We start from the raw sequence: 21,319 nt of genomic DNA on the forward strand, positions 1-21,319 counted from the left end.
GGTTTCCAGAGGAGAGGGCTCAGTGCTCACGGAGGAAGGAAACCCAGCCGGCCCCACTGTCTTCTGAGACCAACAAACTTTTATATAAAATAACAGTAATGACAGGTAATTATTTTGATCTCCATATTCAGATTCTCTCTCTCTTTTTAAAAAAGTTTTGTTGTTGTTGTTTTTGTTTTTTTAGTAATCTCTACCCCCAAGGTGGGACTGGAACTCACTACCCTGCAGAGTCGCTCCCTCCACCAACTGAGCCGGCCGGGTGTTCCCCTCCACCGCATCTCTCTTTATTTCTATGCTATAAATATCAAAGAGATAATAATATTTATATTCTATAAATATAAGAGAGAGAGAAATCATGGAAGGAAATATTCCAAAACATTCGCATCAATATGGGCTGTGGCTGCCCGGTGGTATTATAGCAAATTGTAGATTTTGTTTTGTTTTTCCTTTGAGGAACAAGAGCCAACTTTTTCATTTGTTCATTTCTTGCATTTGAAGTAGCCCTCGATGGCATCCTTGGCCTGAGATTCTTTGCCCTCGTCCTTCCCTATAACACAGCTGCAAGCCAGCCCTTTGCGGGGGGCTCTCCCCCTGTGTCCCTTCCACCGAGGCCTCCTCTCTCCCCTGTCTCTTGTTGTCATCAACCTTAATTAGGTTGATTTGGTGTTCAGCACAAAGGGCCTCCCCCAACTTGACATACACAGGCCCGTCACAGTTGGATGCAAGCGCACAAAGGTGGGCTTGGCCTTGTGGAAGGCTCTGGCAGCTTTTGTGAATTCCCGGGGCTAGGGCCATCCTGGACCAGGGCAGTCTTCCGCACCCCCTTATAAAACAGTATTAACGTCCAAGATGCCTGCAGCTGCAGAGCCTTCCTCTGGGCCAGGGCTGGAGCTGAGTCTTGAATGCACCAGAGTCCAGGCTTTGGATCTGCAAGGAGAGAGCTAGCTCTTTATTATACTTTTCTGTGTTTCCCCAAACTGTGCATAACAAGGACGATGAGCGTTGATATTTGGAAAAACAGTTATGAAAACGGTAAGTTATTATTTTTCAAGACTTTATTCATTGACTTGAGAGAAGGAGAGCAAGCAAGAGAGCGCATGATGTGGGGGGAAAGGCAGGCTTCCCACCGAGCAGGGAGCCCGATATGGGGCTCGAAACCAGGACCCCGGGATCATGACCTGAGGCAGATGCTTCACCTACAGAGGTGCCCCGTAAGTTATTATTATTATTTTTTTTTTGTAGATTTTCAACATGTTTCATTTTATCAATAAAAAGATTAATAATAAAAATAAACTTACTAGCTACTGTGTCTTTAATTTTGCGCAGAAATTTAAAGAACTTTCTAGATTAACCTTAGGCTATAACCCTTTAATTTGCATGATTTTTTTTCTAGTCTTTTATAGTTGTCCATCATCCTGATACCCAAAATATGAGAAAACGTTTACATCCGTTTTCTAATTTAACGTACACAAGAATGTTAATATGCCGTATCATGGCTATCTTGAAAATATATTCTGGAATCAGTCACTTCGCTACACCTCCTGTCACGACCTGAGTCCAAGCAGTTGTAAACTCTTATAACCCTGTAGGCATTTCTGGCTAAAACTGGCTCAACCCCCTTGAGTCCTAATCTCCTCAGTGCCTGAAGGCGCTTTTCTTGTTTTTTGTTTTTTGGGTTTTTTTTTCATTTAAATTGCATTACACCAAAATTCTGCTCAAAAGATTTTTTTTTTAACCAGTAGAAATTTTTATTTAAAATGCAGTTTATTAAGCATTATCTAGGGGCTCCATCACCTAGCCTATTTTTAGTTACCTAGCATCTTTTTATTTACCTGGTCTATTTTTTTTTTAATTTTTAATTTTTTTAATTTTAATTTTTTTTTTACCTGGTCTATTTTTATTTAGCATTTAAAATGTGCTGGCCTGGAGCTAGGCACAGGGGCGTAAGGAGATTCATAGGGAAATGTGTAACTGTTTCATTGAGTGCCTGTTATTTTGGTACATCTTTTAACTTATTTATTTTATTTTTTTTAGATTTTGTTTATTTATTTGACAGAGAGAGCACATGAGTGAGTTGGAGGAGGGACAGGGAGAGGGAGAAGCAGATTTCTCACTGAGCAGGGAGCCCAACCCTGGGCTCGATCCCAGAACCCTGAGATTAGGACTTGCGCCAAAGGCAGATGCTTAACTCACTGACCCACCCAGGTGCCCTATGAGGTACATTTTTTTTTCACAGTAATCTCTACACGCGACATAGGGCTGGAACCCACCACCCCGATATCAAGAGTCACAGGCCATACCGACTGAGCCAGCCGGGCGCCCCTAAAAGGTACATTTTTGATGCTTACTCATTTCATCCTCCAACAATCCTGGGAGATCGGTTTTTACTACTGCTAGATACAGATGACCACACTTGGGGTCCCAAAGACCATGTGCCATGGCTGAAACTAGACAGTAAGTTAGTGGAAATTCTGGGCCAGGAAAGCAGGCCCACCTGGTTCAAAGCTTGTGCTAATTATATGCCATTTTTCTCCCATAGTATATACACTCATACAGTATGATTCCTGGCCTTTTAGACCTTACAGTCTAGTTGATGATGAGATAAACACACACAACAATACCCAGCAGCCACTGGTTACGGACACTCATCACCGAAGTCCTCGTGGAGCCCAGCGAGAAGGTCCACTTCGTGAGTGTTTGGGGAGGTTGCTCTGGGCTGCAGTGAATTCGGCTTTCCTTGACCCCGGCCTGGCCTCGGAAGTGTTTAGGCTTGACCGTGGCTGGAACCACCGCTGCTGTCCCAGATCATCCAATTGCAAATGGAGGTTTTATTCCAGTCTGCCTTGAACTATTCAGGCAGGGCTTCTCCAGCCGGAATGCACATACCAATCACCTGGGGATCTTATTAAAATGCAGATGCTGAAGGAGGCGGTGTTGGAGTGGGGGCTGGGAGCCTGCGTTTCTTTCTTTTTTCCCTTTTTTTTTTTTTTTTCAAATAGCAGGACTTTTTTGTTTTGTTTCTGCAAGACTTTTTAAAATTTTTATTTACTTATTTTTAAAGTAAGCTCAATGCCCAATGTGGGGCTTGAACTCAAGACCCCCAGATCAAGGTCACATGTTCTACGGGACTGAGCCAGCCAGGTGCTCCTGGGAGTCTGCATTTCTAGGAAGTTCCCAGATGATGCTGGTAATGCTAGCTTGAGGGTTGGGGAGCAAACACTAAATGGAGTTAAACGGACTAACCCAGACCCAGACCGCCATCCTGTCTCTGAGCCCCAGGCGGAGTGCTGAGCTGCTCTTCGTCTCCCCACAGGCCAGAGGAAGAGCCCCCAACCTTGAGCAGCAGAGGGAGGGGCCTCCCTTCTCTGAGCCTCATCTCAGTGAAAGCGCAAGGGGTCGTCCAGGCTCGAGTTGGGGCTGGAAAGGCAGCCCTGTCCCAGCAGAGACGCCCAGCCTCCCCTTGGCCCACACGTGGACCGGGCCGGCTTCTCCAGCCCCTCCGCAGCAGGCTGCCATGGCCACCAGGCCACACACAAGGGCAAGGAGGCCGCCTCCTCCCTGGGGCCCTCCCTGGTGCATCTGGGGCGGCACCTGTTGGGCCGCTTCAGCTCTGTGCCCGGTGCCTGGCGGGCTGCTGGTCTCTGCCTTGACATCTTCAGCCCCCGCCTGGGTGGGTGGTCGCCTCCCGCACCCGCCTGGCCGCAGGGCACGGGCCCTGGCGACTCTCTGAGGCCCCTTCTCGCACCGTGACCCAATATTCCCGAGGGTCCCCCGAGCCCTGGGCGACAGGCAGGCGGCCTTGCTGGGACCCCAGGGGAAGCCGAGGCTGGGGGGCCACGGGCCCAGGAGGCGGCTAGGCAAGAGGGCACCGCCAGAACAGAGGGGCACCGTCTAGCTTGCTTCTCCTGATGCAGAACGGATCGTAATTATAATACTTGGAATGGGTGGGAGGCCTGCCTTCCAGAAGCTCCAAGCCCAATAAGAGTACTTGAGCTTCTCAGTCAGTCTCTCACACACAGAGGCACGCACACACACTTTAAAGAGCAGGCCAAAAAGTGTTATAAATAAAATTCTAGAACATGAGTGGGAGGAATAAACAGGAAAATTTCACTGTAAAAGATGAAAATGCACTAACTTCTTGAGGGATGGCATCGCTCAGCCAACCCACAACTGTGCTATTAACCAGAACCCAGGGGGCGCCTGGGTGGCTCAGTCGTAGGCGTCCGCCTTGGGCTCAGGTCATAATCCCAGGCCCACATCCAACACCCTGGGAGGAGCCCGCTTCTCCCTCTGCCTGCCGCTCCCCCTGCTTGTTGTCTCCCTCTGTCCGTGTGTCAAATAGATAAATGAAATCTTAAAAAAAAAAAGGAACCCAGGCTATGCATGCTGTTGCTCTGCTCGGGTTCTTTCCTTTCCTTGTCAGTATGTGCTAGAGACCACGTAAACCCTGTTGGTTCTCAGGGTAAGGCTAGCAGGAAGAGAAAGACGGCCTTTATGGGGACCCCCATGGCTCACACTTATGTTGCCAAGCATTCTTTTGGTCCGGCCGGACAGGGATCTGAGCTGCCAACCACATAGGTGTGGCTCTATGCTCTTCCCTCTCTTTCCACTCTTCCCCAAGCTGACTGTCCCTCACTATCCCCCCCTCTGCCCATCTCCCAATTCTCATCCTCTAGACCTTTGTGCGAGGCATGCTGTTTATCTAACAGGCCCACCTAGCCCTTTGAGATCTTCGGTGTGGCTATCTCCCCTCGCCTGGACCCACCCCCAGAAGGCCCAGTGACCTCACCCCTCCACCGATCATGAGGACCCCCAGCTATCTGGAGCCAACACGCCCTGCCTGCCTTGTGAATTAGTGGTGTGGTCCCTGCCGACAGTGGATGCTTCTGGATTACAGTCCAGCCCTGTGGCTTTTTCCCTGTTCATAATTATGTACTTGACACGTGACCTTTTCCAGAACTTTAAAAAGCAGAGTTGTCCAGGAGGCAGTCCTTGTTTTGATGACTTTAATTGGAGACGCGTAATTCACTAGATAGCTGTGTAGATGGTTCATAACTCCTGTGACCTTTCTCCATCAGCTCATTCTCCTCTTGGTCCCCCCCCATTTTTGGTTTAGTGTTTGTGATGGGTTAATAATTCATATTTTGGGGGCCAAGGAGTATTCTCCAGAATAATATTCATAGTTCTAGAACTGCTTTCGATTCTTCTACAAACTCAAGAGACGCACACACAGAGGTTGCTAGGAAGGAAGGAAAAAGGCTTTTGCATTGGCCTCCACAAATTAGAAATAAAAGAGCCCTAGAGAAAAGATTGGTTCTGAACAGCTCAGAAGAACTCTTAGAGAATCTGCTAAATAATATTTTTGTCTGCTGTTTGTAAATGTGACTCGCTTTGAAACCATCTGTCATGCAGTCCTTTGCAGAGAGCTGAGAAGTATTTAAATCTGTGAAAATGAGTATATTTTTGTATATACCAAAGCAGGATTTTAATGGGTCCCTGCTGCACGCTGTCCAGTGCATTCTTTGAAACATGATTTTACCCAATTGTCAAGTAACATTGAAAATGGAATTCAAAGAAGGGATGTGGCAGTGAATGGAGAGGGTGTGGTGCAGTTTGTAGCTGTGTTTCTGCACAGAGGAGCCGAGAGGCTGCAAGGCAGGTGGGGGAACAGGGTTTCTTCATGAGTCAAGGGGCCGGGTTGCAGTTTTTGCTGCTTTTCCTCCTGCTTAGGGAAGCGGCCCTTCCCCAGGTTGGGCGGGGGGCTGTGGGGGGGGCGGGGAGGGAAGTAGGGCGGGACACTATGGCCAGCTGCTCCTCATTTCCTAGTGAAGTTCTAGCTTTGTGCAGCCGGCTTTGGGCATTACTGGCAATTCAGTGCCCCCACCTTTAATGACATCGCTGTTTTCACTGTTGCCCTTGGTCCCTGTGGCTAATACCCCAACCAAGCAGAACCCAAGACGCCTAAATGACTGGCAGTGGCTGCAGCTGTTGCAGCAAAAAATTGGAACATCATTGAAAAGGCTTCCTCATGTCGAATGGAGAAAGTAGGCTCAAAGGAAAACTCTCTCCAAACAACTGTGAGGCGAATCACTAGTGTTTCACATGTGCTGTTGTGGGTCATGAGTTGTCTCTCGGGGGCTATGTCTTGTCTGCCCACTAAAATTGTAAGTTGCAGGGTGCCCAGCTGGCTCAGTCAGTAGAGCACACGACGCTTGATCCTGGGGTCCTGAGTTCAAGTCCCACGTTGGGGGGGGTACTGTTTACTTGATAAAAAATGTTTTTTAGATAAAATTGTAAGTTTCCTGAGGGCCAGGATCTTGTCTAGGGCAAAAATCAAGTATCAGAGCTGCAAGGAACTGCAGAACCCCAGTCGCACAGGTGAGAAAATTGGAGTCAAGAATAGTAGCAAAGTTAGGACTCAGTTGGAGGACTCTGATTCACAGCTCAATGACTTCTTACTGTGCCATTCTCCAAGTTCTGCCAAAGACAGCCTGCTCCACCACTGCCATACCAAAAGCAACAGGATAGAACCTTCTCTTAACAATACCCAGCCATGGGGCACCTGGGTGGCTCAGTCGGTTAAGTGTCTGATTCTTGGATTCAGCTTCGGTGATGATCTCAGGGTCATGAGACTGATCCTGGCATCAGGCTCCACACTCAACATGGAGTCTGCTTGAGATTCTCTCTCCCTTCCCCTCTCCCTCTGCCCCTACTGCTTGTGTGAGCACAAGCTGTCTCTCTCTAAAATAAGTAAATAAATCTCTTAAAAAATAGTAGGTTAGGGCGCCTGGGTGGCTCAGTGGGTTAAGCCTCTGCCTTCGGCTCAGGTCATGATCTCAGGGTCCTGCGATCGAGTCCCACATCGGGCTCTCTGCTCAGCAGGGAGCCTGCTTCCTCCTCTCTCTCTGCCTGCCTCTCTGCCTACTTGTGATCTCTCTGTCAAATAAATAAATAAATAAAAATCTTTAAAAAAAATAGTAGGTTAATACCCAGAAGAATCGGAAATCAGAGGATGAATGGATTAACAGATTATAGTATATAAACACACACTGAATAGCCTTGTAGCTAATGATTTATGCATCTGCTTGGTTATTTCCTTAGGAATTCCTGGGTATGCAAAAAATGGAAACACAAATATCCACCAAGCAATAAATGGATAAATAAAATGTGTGTATCCATATGAGAGAATACTATTCCGCCATAAAAAGGAATGAAGTATTGATGCCTGCTACAACACGAATGAACCCTAAAGGCATTGTGCAAAGTAAAATGAGCCACACAGGGACCAATACTGTAGGATTCCACTGCATGAAATGTCCAGAACAGACAAATTTATAGAGACCTGAAGTAGATTAGAGGTTGTAAGGGGCTGCTGTGGGGCAGGGGGAGGGGGTGAGGGGGAGTGACTGCCTAATGGGGATGGAGTTTCTCTTTGTGGTGATACATATTTTTTGCACGTTAATAGAGGTGGTAGTTTTAAAACCTTGAATGCTTTTATTCATAGTACCTAAAATATCAATTAAAACCAGCAATTTTTCAAGATCATACCATTTGTATACATTTATTAAAGATAAACAAATTAAAATGAATCCAAACTCTAAAGGAAATAAAGTCAGGAGTATAGAAATTAGATTTGATTATTTAAAATCAGAAATGGGACTTCTGAAAATTAGTTTTCTTTACTTTTTTTCTTTTTAAAAAATTTTATTTATTTATTTGACAGAGATCACAAGTAGGCAGAGAAGCAGGCAGGCTCCCCGCTGAGCAGAGAGTCCGATGGGGAGCTTGATCCCAGGACCCTGGGATCCTGACCTGAGCCACAGGCAGAGGCTTTAACCCACTGAGCCACTCAGGTGCCCCTGACTTTTTTTAAAGTAGGCTCCACACCTAGCACAGACCTCCCCAGTGGGGGTTTGAAATCACCACCCTGAGATCAAGACTTGAGCTGAAATCAAGAGTTGGAGGTTTGACTGACTCAACCCTCCAGGTGCCTGAACTTTTTTTTTTTAATGTAAGGTCTGCACCCAATATGGGGCTTGAACTCATGACCCTGAGATCAAGAGTCACATGTTCCACCAACTGAGCCAGCCAGGCACTGCTACAAGTTTCTCTTGGTAAATTTTTCTTTTTAAGCTCTCTCCTTCCCTTGACCCTGAGACGTCAAGGGGAAGAAAGTCAGGGTTCTCTTAGACATGGTGGAAGTGACCAGGCATAAGCCCCTTCCTGGGGTCTGCCCGCTTTTGCCATCCCCCCCGCCCCGCCCCTGGCCCACGGAACCCTGTATGCTGGAATACGGACTGGGTACTCTGAGAATTAAGAGCATGACGGTTTGAATTATCCAAAGTCAGGCTGGGTAGCAGAAGTGTATATACATGAGCATGAGCAGGGAGCGACATGGGAAAACCCAACCCCCACCCCCATGCTGTGTGTACAGCCTGGATTCAGCTAGATGCTCAGAAAGTCTGTGCAGGTTCCTAGTTTCCTCGCTCATTTGAATTCATTATTGTTATAGCAACAGTGCTGTAGACATCACCCATCAGTGGTTAGAAAATGACAAATGTCAAACTATGTCTGACCCTGACTCTCTTCAGCTCTTTTTATCTGTGGTATCTCTTTGGAATAAAAATGCCTACTCCCTGCTGGGTCTTCTTAAAAATGCACATTGTCTCTTCACATAAAGGCAGGGATGGTGGTGCTATGGAAAAAGAAGAAGAGAAAGAAGAGGAGGAGGAGAAGAAAAAAGAAAAGGAATGCCATCTGACTTTGCAGGTTTAAGCTGCAAGTCTCACTACCTGTAGGGCCCGATTGCCATTTCATTAAGGACTTTCTTATGTCGCTTAAAACGTTCTGTCCCTTTCTAACGGAGCCTGTGTTTTGTGGCTGGGTTTTCTGATCCTCACAGCAGGGCAAGGGGGTGGGGTGGCGGGCGGAGACAAGGTTTCATGATGTTCAGGGCCGGAGTTGGGGAGGACACCCTTCAGATCCTTGGAGTCCTGTAAGGGGGGGCAGGGGTGCTGCCACCAGATCGCTGGTTTGTTTTTCCAAACAAGGTAGAGAATGAACATAAAAAGCAGCTCATGCTACCACATGTAACAACGTGTCCTTTGCAATCTCGAGGCGCAAAGTGCTTGAAACCTAGAAACCCTTGTTCCCTCTGAAATCCTGACTAAAAGGAACCAGGATAGAAAACACCATCACTATTGCCCCCGTTCTAGTCAGAACCTATGTTTTGCCTCTGACCGTCTTTCCCCGGCTTGAAATTTCAAATGCAAAAGGAAAGGTCAAGGTTGAGGTGGATGGACCAGACAAATGTCAAGGTCCCTTCCAGATCTCACATTTGAATAGCTTCTGCTTGGACAGTGCTTGGCTGCCAGCCTCTCCTCTGTCCTTTTGCTCACGCAATTTTCTCATCGGCTGCTTGCGACGCGAACAAGCTGTACAAACAATTTTGAAAAATGAATGTTTCAGAAGTACCTTCGCGTGTACTGGTAGTTTTATTGAATCAAAAGGATATGAAGAATTAATTTTCTTTCCATGAATGTTCCATTTATGTCCGATGGGCAAATTAGAGAAGAAACTCTCCCAATTACATTGAAATGCATGTTTTATATCTAAAGCCTAGGTCAAATCGTAGGCCACAAGCTAGAGTAATGAATATCTATGGCAATTGTTTTTGCCGTTATCAGGAAATGCACCCAGTGCAAAGTGAGTCCTTTTTTTCAGTACTTAGAAATGCCCTTTATAAATAGACTATAGATAACAGCTTAAGGATGGAGAAGACTAACCAGCTTTCCATGCAGAGTTTGGTCTTTGTTCTCCCATGAGCGTGAGATATGAGTCGTCGTTTTTTTACAGAAGTTACAAACTTCCTGAAACCTTTGCCCCAGTAGTAAAGTATGAGAACATATCAGTACCAGTGACATGAGAATGTCCATTTTACTCTTTGGGCCTCTGGCATCTCACCAGGAAAATGGGCACAAGAAACATCTTTCCTGTAGTGAAAGGACCCTAGCAGATAAAAATAACTCGATCCCTTTGTGTTCAACAACTCGTATCATACAACGCTAACTGTGGAGACCAATACGGATATAATTCATGTGTTCCGATACAAAATTATTAGACCAAAGGGCGCCTGGGTGGTACAGCCCATTGAGTGTCTGGTTCTTGGTTTCGGCTCAGGTTGTGATCTCAGGGACATGAGATTGAGCCCCGCATCGGGCTTCACGCTAAGCGGGGAGTCTGCTTAAGTTTCTCCCTCTGCCCCTCACCACATCCCCCCCGTTTTCTCTCTCTCTCTCAAATAAATAAATCTTCAAAATTATTGGACTAGGGGGTGCCAGGGTGGGCTCAGTCGGTTAAGCATCTGCCTTGATTTTTTTAAAGATTATATTTATTTATTTGACACAGAGAGAGAGACAGCGAGAGAGGGAACACAAGCAGGGGGAGAGGGTGAGGGAGAAGCAGGGAGAGGGTGAGGGTGAGGGCTTCCTGCTGAGCAAGGAGCCCGATGCGGGCCTCAATCCCAGGACCCTGGGATCATGACCTGAGCAGAAGGCAGATGCTTAACGCCTTTGTCACCCAGGCACCCCCAAGCATCTGCCTTCAGATCAGGTCATGATCCCAGAGTCCTGAGACGGAGCCCCATGTCAGGCTCCCTGCTCAGCAGGGGACTCTGCTTCTCCATCTCCCTCTATGTGCTCACAAGTGCTCTCTCTTTCTTTTAAATAAATACATACATCTAAATATGCTATCATACTAAATAGCATTTCAATGCTGGCAGGGCTGGGTCTGAGCAAATTGTGAAGTGGATGGAATGTCTAATAACCATAAGGAGAGTATTAGCTAATATTTGCTCTATTGAGCCCCAACTTTCAGGCCCCATGAGAAGGGATACTGTTTTATTCATAACTGCGCTTCCAAAGCCTTAAAAAGTGTCGATCCCAATAAATACTTGTTGAGTGAAGGAATGATCAGATGGATAGCAAACGAGGGCTGTGTACCGGGCAGGGTGCTTAGTGCTTTCTGATTAAGTCCCTGTAGTTTCTACTCCATGCCTTGTGCTGAGGGCATAGAAAGCGCTAGGGGCCAAGAGGAATGCTTTTCATATGTTTTCTCTTGTAATCCTCGAGGAGGGGTAGGTGTGAGAAAAAAAAAACGAGGCTCAGGAAGGGTAAGTTACTTACCTAAGGACACATGGTCAGTAAATGGCAGAACCAGGGCTTAACTCTCGCGGTGGGTGGGAGGTAGCCCCACTGCCCCACCTCTTTCACTGCCTTTCCCTTTGTGTCTTTTATGCATTTGTTTTCTGGTCTTCATCTGGAATCCCTGGATGAAGAAATGCTGGGCCCTCACCATGGCTGTGGCTGCTTTCAGTCCATTCTGTGCCCCCTCGCCGCCTCCCCAGATCATTGTTTCTAAGGCACCACTTCTGTCTTTTCAGTTTATACATCATCAGTGTCGATGGGATCAAGATAGCACTGTCATCCCAGGGTAACGTGGCCCCGTTATCTGGCACCTTCTGACGTGATAGTCTTCCAGATGAACCTGGACTCAGCTAAAATCAGGTTTTCACTGGCCCCCACTGGCCCCCTACATCCCCACTCTTCTGCCTGGTAATTTCTCCCTGTTCTTCAGGGTCCAAAGGCAGTCCTACTCTCTCCAATCTTTTACCCATTAGCCTTGCACTGTCTTCCAAGTTTTCCTGGGTCTGTTTCGGGCTTGGGGCACAGTGAGAAGTGACTGTAATTGAACTTGGACTCAGAGGGCCTCAATTTAAGGCTCCGAACCATTTTCCTCACCCATAAATTATGGAAAATAATACATATTTCACAGATAATACATGTGGAAGCAATTCCTAAACTCTGTAGTACTAAGCAAATATCAGTTATTATTAGGAGATTGGCTTCCCACGGAAGAGTTTTTAGGCAAGGAGTGGGAAGCTTATAAATGATGCTATCAGGCTGATTTTGTGACAGCCCCTGCGTGGATGGATGGAGAGAAAGAGAGAGGTCAGAGGCCAGAGGCCAGAGGCCACCTGTTAGGAGGTTGGCTCTACAGTCCAGACAAGAGATAATGGAACCTGGACAGACCCTGATGGCCATGGAGTGAAAAGGAAGACTTGAAATGTCCAGGTGATTACAGAAGAAAAAGAGAGCACAGTGGGGACCATAGGCACAAACAGGAAGTAAAGTGGCTAGGTACCCGCTGCCTATGTTTAAAGTTGTAAACACAGTTGAACTCTCTGAGGGAGAAGGAAAGGTAAGGCAGACTTCAAGTGTTAAAGAAACTGAAGGGAAGTATGAAATTAGGAGCCAGGAACAGACTACACACATCAACTCTTTCCAAGTGACTGATCCTTCAATTACTGGTACTTCTGTAAATTTCCAAAGGGACCAAGAGGAGGCTGACAACCATAGAACAAGGAGTGACTTGGGATACCCCTCCCAGGGGACAGGCATTGCCCTGTGTTACCCTCACCATTGTCTTTCTGCACACGCATATAGATCCCACCTCTTCAAGCAGACAGTCAGCTCTTGAAATGCCTCCGGTCTTCCAGCTTTCCAGGGCCTTCTCGGAACCCACCTTGGTACATAGCAAGTGGTCAGCAGGTATTACTCTCTTGGCTTCTTAAAAAGGAAAGTCACAGCATTGCGGGGTGGGGTGGGGTGGAGAGAAGGTTACTTGATGAAATCTAGGCTGAAGAAGGGCATAGTTTATTTGGCAAACTTTCATCTCTTCTTAAGTGGTCACTAACATTTAAAAATCAGGAGATTTCAAATACATTTCTAGGTCTTTTATTCCCGTGGGAGACTGGCCTTAAAGAGTATGGCAGGTGAACCTGTACTCTGCAGGCAATAAGCATTCAAATAAAAAAGAAAACCTGAGAGAGGGCTTGCAGAGAAAACATGGACAACGCATGGTCGTGCTGGTGCTGAACTGTCTGGGAATTGATCTGGAAAGCGATGGGGTACCATGGGGGGAGGGGCAGGGCTCAGCAGCGGAGGGTTGGGGGGTTGGTGTCAGAGGCTCCCTCTGATGGCTGGGCAAAAGAGGGATGGGGCAAAGGGAGAGGCTAGAGGGCTCTGGGACAGCACCAATCCTAGGAAAGGAAGTCACGTTCTACTCGCCATCCCTGTGTTTGGCAACCAATCTAGCTCCCCAGCAGGCCAGGAGATGTACCCCCAGAGCCGAGAGAGTGGACCTGACTCGTTCTTGGCTTGGAGGAGCGCAGCGGGCAGTGCATACGTTGTTCTCTGCCCGCCAGCGAGCCTACCCCAGTGCCTTATCAGGAGAAATGCCTTGCCTGGGAGAAGCAGGTATATCGTAAATGTATTCTTCTTTTTTTTTTTTTAAAAGATTTTATTTATTTATTTGACAGAGAGAGATCACAAGCAGACAGAGAGGCAGGCAGAGAGGGAGATAGAGGGAAGCAGGCTCCCCGCTGAGCAGAGAGCCCGATGCGGGACTCGATCCCAGGACCCCGAGATCATGACCTGAGCCGAAGGCAGCGGCTTAACCCACTGAGCCACCCAGGCGCCCTCGTAAATGTATTCTACCTAAGAGAGCCTTTTCGTGTGGGTCTGACCCAGTGCATTCGACTGTAAACGCCTTGTGGTGTGTATGTCTTCCCTCCCTCTAGGGATGGGCAGCATTTTGGCACATAGTAGGTGCTCAGTGAACATTTAATTGTCTGAAATAGGGACGCTCCTGCAGGATCTGGGTAGTTAAACTTTCACAGCTGACCCTAAATGAGACCCATGGGATTTGGTCAGAGGCCTTAAATTTTCAGTCTTGGTTCAGCTACTCAAGATTTCCGTGGCTGTGAATGAGCCGCATAACCTTGCCGAGAACGTTTGCTCATCTATTTTTATTTATTTTTACTTTGGATTTTATTTTATTTTAAAGGTTTTATTTATTTATTTGTGAGGGAGGGAGGGAGAAAGAGAGAGAGAGGGAAAGAGAACAGGAGCAGTGCAGGGGAGAGGGAGAAGCAGGTTCCCAGCTGAGCAAGGAGCCCGATGCTTGATCCCAGGACCTTGGAATCATGACCTGAGCCGAAGGCAGAGGCTTAACAACTGAGCCACCCAGACACCCCTATTTTTATTTTTTAAAAAGATTTTATTTATTATTTGGAAGTGAGAGAGAGCACAAGCAGGGAGAGAGGCAGAGGGAGAGGGAGAAGCCGACTTTCTGCCTGAACAGGGAGCCCGATGTGGGACTTGATCCCAGGACCTTAAGATCATGGCCTGCGCCAAAGGCAGACCAGATGCTTAACTAACTGAGCCACCCAGGCGCACTTGCTAATCTATTAAAACACACACACACACACACACAGAAATTTTCTAACAGAGGAGTGCAGCTGAAGTCACTCTGCAAACGGTAAAGTACTATATGACCCAATGTAGCGTATCTGTAAAATGGAACACCATCCAGCCACAGAAAGGAAAGAAGTCCTAATATCTGCTCTCACATGGATGAGTCTTGAAGACCTGATGCTAAAGGAAAGTAGCCAGACACAGGTCACATATGGCAAGACTCCATTTATACCAAATGTCAGAGTGGGCAAATCCATAGATCCATACAGCAGATTAGTGGTTTCCGTGGGCTGGGGGGTGGGGAGAAGGGAATAGACTTTCCTTAATGGGTATGGTGTTTCCTCTTGGGATGATGAAAATATTCTGGAGCTACGTGGTGGTGATATGGCACACCTTTGTGAGTGTGCTAAATGCCACTGAGTTGTGTACTTAAAAATGGTGAAAATGGTAAAATTTACGTTTGCATCTTCTACCACAATAGAAAAGTTCCCCAAAAGTGATATAGGAGAGTTAATCACCTTGAGAAGCTGTTGGTTCTTATATTCTAAGCGCAGAATCCAATCCATTTTTTTTTTTTTTTGGTATTCAGATAACTTACAGAGTGGAGGCATCTCCACTAAGGAGCCTCTTCCTAAGAGAAAAGCTGGAGTTGGGGGTGGGGGGAGGAAAGGAGGAGCAAGGGGCCATCTGAAAAGGGAAGCTGGATGGTATTTGTTTCGTAGATTGCCAGTTGTTCACCCTGTTTGTATTTAAATGAAAGGAGGCTTTGAAGTGGGAGCCGCCTCTGAGCAGGGCTTGGGGTTCCTGTCTTGTGTGGTAAAGTTCAGACTTGTCCAGATCCGTTTCTAGCCAGGGGTTACTGTTTCTGGTGGAAAAGACTCAAGTTTTGGTTAATAATACATGAGCAGGAAAAACAGGAGTAAATTGGGCGGGACGGGAGGGGGTGGGCAAGGAAAGAGTTCCCCCTGGACTTGGGAAAAGCAGCTTTCAGATTTGGGCTCCATGGTTTTTGGGAGGATCTTTTTTCATTTACCGTCACTGGATTTCCTTTTGTTATTACCGTCGGCTGCATCTCAGATTGTATCATCTTTGGTAAAGAACATCTTTCAGTAAATGCATCAATCAGTGAAAGTTAAAAGTGCTGGGCTAAACCCTATCGATAATCTGAATGGTATCAGTTTGAGAAAAAGGCGGACTAATGGCAGGAAATTCACCTGGAGGGGAGTTTGCATATTTAGAAAAACTCCTCTGCTAGTTGCAGGGTTAAATGTTCTGCCCACCCACAGAAATTGTAAGTTTCACTAATAGGTCATGGATCTGTTTACCTTGATGATCTCCAAGAGTTAATAAAATCTAGAATAGTGTGCAGTGGGCATCCAAAACAATAGCTGACCTAAGTTTCTACAACTCCACAGAGCCAACATGTCAACGTGGTTTACAAACAGCAGTGGACGAAGTCTCAACAAACCCTATGAGGGTGATAATTGTAATGATGGTTCATATCTTCACCCTATGTAATTTTATGGGAATTGAGAGTCTAGCCAAATAATAAGTTCCAGCCCCTTTTATCTGCCCAGTTCCCAGCACACTCCCGAGGTGTCTGAGGCACTTCTCACCCTAACCTCTTAAAGCAGATTGTAACAATAACAAGGGTAATGACAAGTTCCCAATCTGCACAGTTCCCTTCATTAAAGGAGCCCTGGGAGCTTCAAAAACACTCATTAATGGAATCTGACAAAGCTGGGAAGGTGGGAAGACTCGCCCATTTCCAGTTTTCTGGTGGCTAAGTGGAGACTGGGTCCCAGAGAGCTGTGAGTCTCTCTCAAGAGGCTTGAGGGCAGAAGGGGCTTGGGGTCTTGGGCTACCTTTACTCCACGTGACCTGGAAGAGTAAATCAGGGTTCTGGACCCACACCCCAGCTGCATGCTATTAGCAAGTCGCTCCCTTTCTCTGCGCCTCAGTTTCCCTACGTTTACGACGAGGATTTGGGCCAGGTTTCCAAAGTCTCGGAGGTCATCCCTGAATGTCCCAACGCCTCTATCCTGGGGTGAGGGGGGAGGGCTCTCCCACTTCGGGGTTTGGTTAGACTTGTAGCAGAACCGGGCGTGGCAGGGGGAAGGCGGGGGAGGAGAATGCCTGCCGGGGTTCGGAACAAGTCGGTGCTCATGGAGCACCGTTGGGTGGAAAGCAGGTCTGAGAGGGCCAGGTGAGGGTCTAGTGCCAGCTGGGAGTCCGAAGTCCCCTGGTGCCTGCAGCGAAACAATGCGAGTCATGTCAGCGCCTTCCGCTCCTGGCCCAGGAGCTGTTAGGGGCGTCCTCGGGGCTGCGGGGCGGCTGGGAGGGCAGGTATCGAGGCGGGAGGTCTCCCCCGCCTTTGGCCCGCGGTCAACGAGTCAGGTGGCCGCGCGCAGATAGCCTGTGACTCGGCCGCGGGCTTCGGAACAAGTGCCCAGGCGCGCGGTCCCCCCAGGACTTCGGCCCTTCACCCGGGAGAAGTTAGCCCTCCCTCTTCGGGTAGGGGGCGGCTGGCATCTCCCGCCTCCCGGGCGAGGGGAGGAGGAGCGGAGGGAGGAGCCCCGCGGGGCGTGTCGCGCGAGGGAGCGCCGCGCGCCCGGTGCGGCCCCCTAGGAAGTGGATTTGGCCGCTCCGGATCCCAGCCCGCTTCCAGGTTTTCTCCCGTCCCGGCCCTGCGTGCTCCCGCCCGTCTCCCGGCCCCCACCCCCCCGCCGCCCGCCGCCCGCCCCCCTCCCCCTGAGTGCCGCCCGCTGGGCCAAGTTTGCCGAGCGTCGCCGCGCACGCCGGCCAGTCAATCAGCGGCGGAGCTGAGGAGGGCACAGCCGCGCGGCCGAGGGCAGAGTGAGCCGAGCGGAGCCGAGCCGAGCCAGGAGAGCGGACCCGCGCCGGGCAACCCAGAGCCGCGCGCAGCGAGCGCCCGCCGCCGCCCACGCCCTCCGCGGCCCCGGCGGCGCCTGCCACCTTCCCCTCCTTCCCCGCGCCCCTGTCCCGCTGCCGGCCGGCGTGCCCCGTCCGCCGCCCCGCGGAGCCCGGAGTCCACCGGCCCGCGCCTCCGCTCCCGTTGGCCGCGCATCGCCTCCACGCCCTCCGCCTCCACCACCCCCTCCCCCGGTCGGGCGCCTGGCACCGGGGACCGTTGCCTGACGCGCGAGGCCCAGCTCCACTTTTCGCCCCGCGTCTCCTCCCGCTGCTCTCCCAACTCCTACCCCAACTCCCTCGCCCTCTCGGTCCGCTCGCGAGTCCCGGCCCCGCGCCGCTCGGCCCGCGCTCGCCACTCTCCCCCGGTTCCCAGAGGTGGGAGCGCGTCAGCCCCGGCCCGCACCATGGCCCGGTTCGGCTTGCCCGCGCTTCTCTGCGCCCTGGCCGTGCTCTGCACCGCGCTGCTGGCTGCCGAGCCCAAGTCGAAAAGTTGCTCGGAAGTGCGACGGCTTTACGTGTCCAAAGGCTTCAACAAGAACGATGCCCCCACGCACGAGATCAACGGTAGGTGGGGGTCCTCGGGAGGCGTGCGCGGAGGCAGGCACCCCGGGGAAGGGGCCGCGGAACCCCCGCGCGGCCGCAGGTAGTCTGGGACGGCGGTGTGTGGGGGGAAAGCCGTGGGCAGGCGGGAGAAAGCGCGAGAGCGAGCCCCGGCGCAGCGCGGCCCCCCGGGACTGCGAGGCGTGGTGCCCCGCCACCGGACCGGGTGCCACCCCGCATCTGCTCCCGCCTCACCGCGCCTTCCCGGACCCGGGGAGTCCCGAGGACTCTGGCCCGCAAAGTGCGTGTCGCCGGCTCCGTCGCCTGTTCCGGGTTGAACTCTTTACTGGGCTCCCCGCTTTGTTGTGTGGGTGACGAGAGGCCGGGGGGGTGGTGAGGGTCGCCGGCGGGGTGTTTGTGTGTGTCTGTGTGTGTCTGTGTGTGTGTGGGGGGGTGGCGCAGCCTACAGCGTGCCAGCTTCCCGGGGACGCCAAACGTGGAACTCCAATGGAGGTTTCATTGATGTTCTTTTAAAAACCCTCTCCCCGCCTCTCCTCTACCGCTGACGCGGATTAGGAGTTTTAGTAGCTACAGCGGCTTTAGAAGTCGCGTTTAAAAAGCAAACGACTCTCTACCCCTCCAAACCCTGAATTTTGGGAACTCTCCTGCCTTCCGGAAGGTGCTGGACGGGAAGGGTACTTCCACTCCCCCCCCCCCTTTCTTTTTTCTCACCTCATTTTCAGGGTTAATTGCACATTCAATTACAAACCTTTGAAAGGACTGACTACAGGAAACCTGAATCGCAGTTTGGAGATGGTTATGCAAATGGAGAAGCCTTAGCCTGTGAAAAAGTTCACCGGATTTGGGCGCTGGGGGATGCGTGGGGTACTGGTGAAAGCCCTTCTCTGAGCTCCGGGGAGGCGGCTTTTCGGCGGGCGCCCTTCGCCCCTCCCTGCGAGGCGGTGGCGGCCGCGGCCGCGGGTCCCCTCCAGGTCGCGGTCTCTCATTCGCGGAGGGCAGCTGTTGCGCGCATCCCCGCGGGCCGCACTGGAGCCGGCGGCGGCGCAGGTAGCCCGTTCGCCCTGAGGGTTCGGAAAGAACCGCGGATCTAGCTGGCGGCTGGCCAGCGTAACCTAACGGAGGAGAGAGCGGTTCGAGCCCCCGGGGCGGGGGCAAGCCTCCATTCCGAACCTTTCATGGAAATGAGGAGAGTGAGCCTTTGCTCGCGGTGCTGGTCACCCGGGTGGGGCGGGCAGGGGGGCGGCAGCCAGCAAAGGAAATACTGTAATTTTAACCAGGCGCTTCCAGAGGCTTAGGAAGACGTGGGGGTCATTTTTTGGAAAGGCTATTAATAACCTTGGAGATTAAGTGCAGTCATCAATTACATATAAATTACAAAGGTAATTGAGGGAAGTCGCTGGGCACTTTCCCAGTGTATTCAGCATCCGTCTAGAAATAGAACTCAAGAAATTGCCGGAGCAGCCTAGGAGCCCGCTGCACCTTGGCAGTTATCAAATGACTCGCACACGACTGATTAGAGACTGTTTGCCCTTGAGCTGCTTGTCTTTTTGCGAACTCAAGTATGTCCTCACAGCGGCACGATTTTATTGGTTGTGGAGCCCTGAAAAGCCCTCTTTCTTTCCCCTCTCCCTCCTGCCCCGCCAGAAGAAGTAAAGTGAACCAGCAGCCACTGAAGCTTGGGGGCTCCACAGGTCAGACCTGGGGTCTTTGTGCCCTGCACGGTTTGGGCCTGGTCCCAGCAGAGATGATTGGCGTGAAGGTTACAGTTGTCATTCCCACATTTTGAAGGGATAGAGGCAGCGATGCACTTAATGGGAATGTGACAAGTTTTCATCTTCTGCTCCTGCAAACAATATGTGCCTTTGAGAGGGACTGGAGGCATTCAGGGAGTGGGCTGTGAGATTGCCCTCCCCGCTTTCTCCAACTTGGCTCTGGGCAGGCTTCTCATGGCAGGACACCTTCCTAGCCAGCATCTCAGGAAAAAGGAAGTTTGAAGGGTGCTCAAGGACTCTGCTAGGTGTTCCCTTCGATTGCCCTGGTGGCCAGCAAACACCTGAGCGATATTTTTGCATATATGTCTATCTGGATATTTCCCCCAAAGATGGGAGAGTTATTAGTGACCAGCAGCAGGAAATGGAAGCTAATGTGCTCACACCCAAAACATTTTATTCTTTTTGTCTTGTCCTTCATCTCCCTCCCAGGGCTGCTGCTTTTATTTCCCCTTTTGAATGACCTACTGGACTGCATTCTCCTGAGGAACAAAGGAAGTGCCTTTTTAGCTGGAATCCTTGGAAGACCACCAAGGACTTTAGCTCATGCAGTGCAATTTCGCACCACTTTCAACAATAACAAAAATGCATGACTGAATGGCTCAAAAATGTGGAGTGTTAGAGGCATTCATTGGAGTCTAGGACACTGTCACAACACAGACAGACCCAAGTAAATACCTTTAGACGGCCAGTATAGAAACAGGGGGTAATCTTTACCATCACCCTGGCCTGTCCAGATGCATATACATGAGCCTTGTCTTCCCTGAGCTACGCTCAGATAATTTTGGTCATTTTGGGGAGCGTAGTCCATACAGTGACTTGTGTACGACCCATGTCTGAATGAATTGCCAGGCACTTTCCCTGGCCAGGGGTCTTTGTATGTGGTGGTGGTGCTGGTGGAGGGGTGTGGGGTGGGAATGATGATCTATTTTTTTTTTCCTATGCAAAAAGTTCAGGATGGTTTTTCAGGCAAAGGGTCATAACACCTGGGTGCCTAGCACCAGCCTTAGCCCAAGTTTAAGGTTTTATTTCTGACAGCCTTGTACTTGCTTTCTAGAGCTTTGAACGGGCTTTAAGAATACTGTATTTTTAAGGAGGCTCAGTCTTTTGAGATCATAATTAAGGTAATTTTGATGTGCTCTCAAAGGTGTCAGGGAGCACATCATGCCAACAGGGCTCCGGGACCCAGGCGAGGTCCCTCATTGCCTATCTGCTTGACCCCCGACCTTCTCAAATAATGGGGAGTTCAGAAGGGATCTTGAACACAAAGGATAGGTATTTGTTCAGCTTTCAATGGGCATATCTTTTTGGAGCACCTACTATGTGCAGCATTCTGTGCTGGGCAATGTGGAGGCAACAAGAAGGGCTGGAGGGGCCTCCGGCGCTAGGACCTTTCCAGGCAGGAGGGGGACAAGCCACACGTGCAGAATCCGAATGCGACATGGAGTGAGAGAAGTACCATCTGAGTGGCACAGATCAGGAGTAAGGAGCACCCACAGACTTCCAACGGAGAAAGGATTTGGGACCAGATTACCAACTCGGTAGTGCTAGTTCACTAGTAAATTTAAAAATCTAACCATTTTCATTCTGCCTTCCATAAAGACAGGGTTAGAGAGAGGCAACCGTTGGCATTTAATTTTATTTGTAATTTTTAAAAAAAAGTTTCTATTTAAGTGATGTTTACTGCCAACATGGGGCTCGAACTCATGACCCTGAGATCAAGGGTCACGTGCTCTACTG

At 49.7% G+C, this 21,319-nt stretch overlaps 1 protein-coding gene and 1 pseudogene across 1 annotated transcript in view; one reads left to right on the forward strand and one right to left on the reverse strand.

Annotated features, from left to right (window-relative positions):
• Positions 1-479: 479 nt before the first annotated feature.
• LOC122896498 lies at positions 480-17,655 on the reverse strand (annotated as a pseudogene).
• Positions 17,282-21,319, forward strand: part of GPC4 (glypican 4) — a 106,314-nt gene continuing 102,276 nt past the window's right edge. Inside the window, exon 1 of the mRNA XM_044235865.1 lies at positions 17,282-17,813. Coding sequence (XP_044091800.1) covers positions 17,654-17,813 — 160 coding nt within the window. The 5' untranslated portion in view covers positions 17,282-17,653. The remainder of the gene's footprint in view (positions 17,814-21,319) is intronic.

This window comes from Neovison vison, chromosome X, assembly GCF_020171115.1.
Source record: "Neovison vison isolate M4711 chromosome X, ASM_NN_V1, whole genome shotgun sequence".
Classification (NCBI taxonomy): domain Eukaryota; kingdom Metazoa; phylum Chordata; class Mammalia; order Carnivora; family Mustelidae; genus Neogale; species Neogale vison.